The 2,981-nt window shown below is 44.0% G+C and overlaps 1 protein-coding gene across 1 annotated transcript; it reads left to right on the forward strand.

Annotated features, from left to right (window-relative positions):
* The first annotated feature begins 664 nt into the window (after window positions 1–664).
* LOC106330619 lies at window positions 665–985 on the forward strand. Its single transcript, XM_013769058.1, has one exon. The coding sequence runs from the start codon at window positions 665–667 to the stop codon at window positions 983–985; it is 321 nt and encodes a 106-aa protein (XP_013624512.1).
* The last annotated feature ends 1,996 nt before the right edge of the window (window positions 986–2,981 follow it).

Consider the following 2,981-nt stretch of genomic DNA (forward strand, 5'->3'; position numbering starts at 1 on the left):
GTTTAAGAATTACAAGAAAGTACCAACACTTTATTATAATAAGATATTTTTTAATATCAATTGCTCTATACCAAATATTTACCTCTAGTTCGTTTGTAAAAATAAGAGAGATTTTGTTAAATACCTTCAAATAGATGAAATATTAGAGCAAGTCCAATGGCAATTTGTATTGAGTATCTAAGTAATAAAAGTAATTAATTTTCAAAGAAATTAGGAGAGAGAAGAAGAGAAAAGTTCTGAAAAGAAAAGTGTTTAGAATGTCATTTTCTAATTCATTGACATAATCATTAAAAATTACTGTTTAGGGCTTCCAGCGACAGAGATGGCGATTTCCAGATCTGATTGATCTCGACGGCGATCCAGTTCCAACACGTTCCCGACAGCTTCTTCTCCGGCACAAGGGTGACTATCCACACTTCTTGTGGCCTCTTTGGATTCGCAGCAACGGAAGAGGAAGGTTACTGACGTATTCCCCAAGAAACACACCTTCATCTTTGATCGTATACGTCAACATACTCTTTGGTGTGTTTGAACGATCTATACCATACGATCAGTCTTTTGGTGGTTCTTCTGATAAATCTCAGCCTTTGCTGAGATCTCAAGTGGTGATAATTCAACACTCAGTCCTTGCTGAGACTCCGACCAAGAGTGTAGAGACGGTAACATGGGGTCATCGTTTCGCATGAAGTCGTCGCATCATGCGGATATCAAAGGCAAGGGGATCTCATATGAAGATGATGATGCGCCAATCAAGTTGGTGGATCGAGACGATTCTTTTGTCATCAAGGAGCTTGGCTTGACCTTGATCGGGAAGGTTCTAAACCCGAAGAAGCAGAACGTCGAGAAGCTACTTCAGACGATGCCTGCACAATGGGGCCTTGCAGAGAGAATCACGGCTAATGACCTAGGGAATGGGAAGTTTTTGTTTAATTTTTCGAACGTGGAGGATCTTAACTACGTCATGGCGAAGGGGCCATTCCATTAAAACTTTTGTATGTTTGTGCTGGTTCGTTGGGAGCCAATCGTCCATGACGACTACCCGTGGATTATCCCTTTTTGGGTTCAGTTGATCGGCTTCCCTCTCCATCTGTGGACAGACACGAACCTCAAGAATATAGGTCGTCGAATTGGTTATGTTGATACTATTGAGCTTACGGAAGGACGAATGCTTATTGATGTTGACACACGACGGCCTTTGAAGTTTTCCCGAAAGGTTGAATATGAAGGAGATGAGGTCACGATAGAGATTAAGTATGATAAGCTCTTCAAGCATTGCACCATTTGTGGTATGCTCTCACATGAGAAAGGGTATTTTCCCTCCATCGAGGCCCTACAACCCTCACTGGAGCGATCAGATGTTTTCACTCGCGTGCAGTTACCTGTTCGTCAAAGTGCTCGTGATACTCAAGGTAATGACCGTAACTATCATCAGTCTTCAATGATGAAAAGGGAGATGTATACTCGCAATTCGCAGGTGTATGAGGCCAGACCGGATATGCGTAATAGGATAGGCGAGAGTAACAACAACTACTCCCGGTCATGGGAGAAGGATCGAAGTGAAAGAAGTCATGCGGGAAGGATCATCAGGCGCAAAGATGAGTTCAAGAGGAGCGACAGGTATGGTGGTGGACGTGCTCGTACGGGGCTGTATGATCGCAATGATGGATGGTCGTGGCGAGCTAAACCAAAACTCAATAATGCAACAGATTCTGAGCAGAATGGTAATGGGGTGGCTAACAAGAGGAACGAGATTGTTCCATATGAACATTTCTTAGGCGCGGGATCTCACGATCCTTTGATCTCTGGTAATGATCTCTCGAGTAGGGAGGAAAATAAAAAGGACACATCTGGTACTAGAAAGCTGGCTAGTGCAATTGTCACTCCGTCACGAGTGAGATCTTCAGAAAATGTGACAGTTCGGGGCAGGGTTGACGAAGTTCCAGATGCAAGGCTTCTCACGTTTTCTCCACAAGCAAAAGGCCCCGTCGATGATCAGATTATCGGAGCTTTAAGTGATATGGACCTTGTCGATCAACAGGACAGCGGCTTAATGGATACGGATGCTAATGAGGATGATCTATTGGGCGATGAGCTCATGGAGATGGAAGGAGACGCGTTATTGAACGCTGAGCGTGCTAATGGTGATGAGAAAAAGAAGGCGACGCACAAGAGACTCGGCATCAGGAGAAGTGCCCCGTTGGGTAGTTCAAGTCGTAAGTTTGAGATCCTCCGTCGGGGCTCTCCAAGTAAAAGAACGGCTCGGTCTGGTTCACTTGCATCAGAGAGAGTTGACAAGGCGGGCCGATACCGGTCAGGTTCACGAAAAGAGTCAAACGGGTCCAAAGGTGATGGTTCGATGAGGTCCAAAAACTCATCCCACCGTTATCAATGAGGACACTCAGTTTGAACTGTCGAGGGATTGGAAACGACCTCACAGTTCGACGCCTTACGGAGGAGAAATAAAATTCCATAATATTTTAGACTATAAATTAGTCTATTCTCTCATCCTAAAAGAATGATTGACATTGAAGCAGTCACTGATGGAATAAAAGTCTTTATGACGTTTGTTTATGGAGACCCTGTTTTAGAACGTAGGGAACAAGTATGGGAACGTCTTACGCGTTTCTCAACGACACGAAATGGACCTTGGTTCATGATAGGTGATTTTAACGAAATAACGGATCACAGCGAGAAAGAGGGAGGGAGAAAGCGATCTGATAGCTCTTTCTTACCTTTCAAGCAGATGTTAAGCCACTGTGGAATGCTGGAATTTCCATTTACTGGGAATAAGCTTTCATGGGTGGGGAAAAGATCAAGAGGAGTAACTGTTAGATGCAGATTGGATAGAGCAGTGGGTAATGAGGATTGGCATGAACAGTTCCCTCACACCGCGACGACGTACCTTAGGCTGTGGGGATCGGATCATCGTCCGATCCTTGCGGATATTTTCACAAAGCCAGTCAGGAAAAATAAAAAAATTA

The sequence above is a fragment of the Brassica oleracea genome, chromosome C3 (genome assembly GCF_000695525.1).
Source record: "Brassica oleracea var. oleracea cultivar TO1000 chromosome C3, BOL, whole genome shotgun sequence".
NCBI lineage: Eukaryota > Viridiplantae > Streptophyta > Magnoliopsida > Brassicales > Brassicaceae > Brassica > Brassica oleracea.

Bases quoted from the DNA above. Each gene is read 5' to 3' on its own strand.
- LOC106330619 (XM_013769058.1), top strand. From the start codon at position 665: ATGGGGTCATCGTTTCGCATGAAGTCGTCGCATCATGCGGATATCAAA.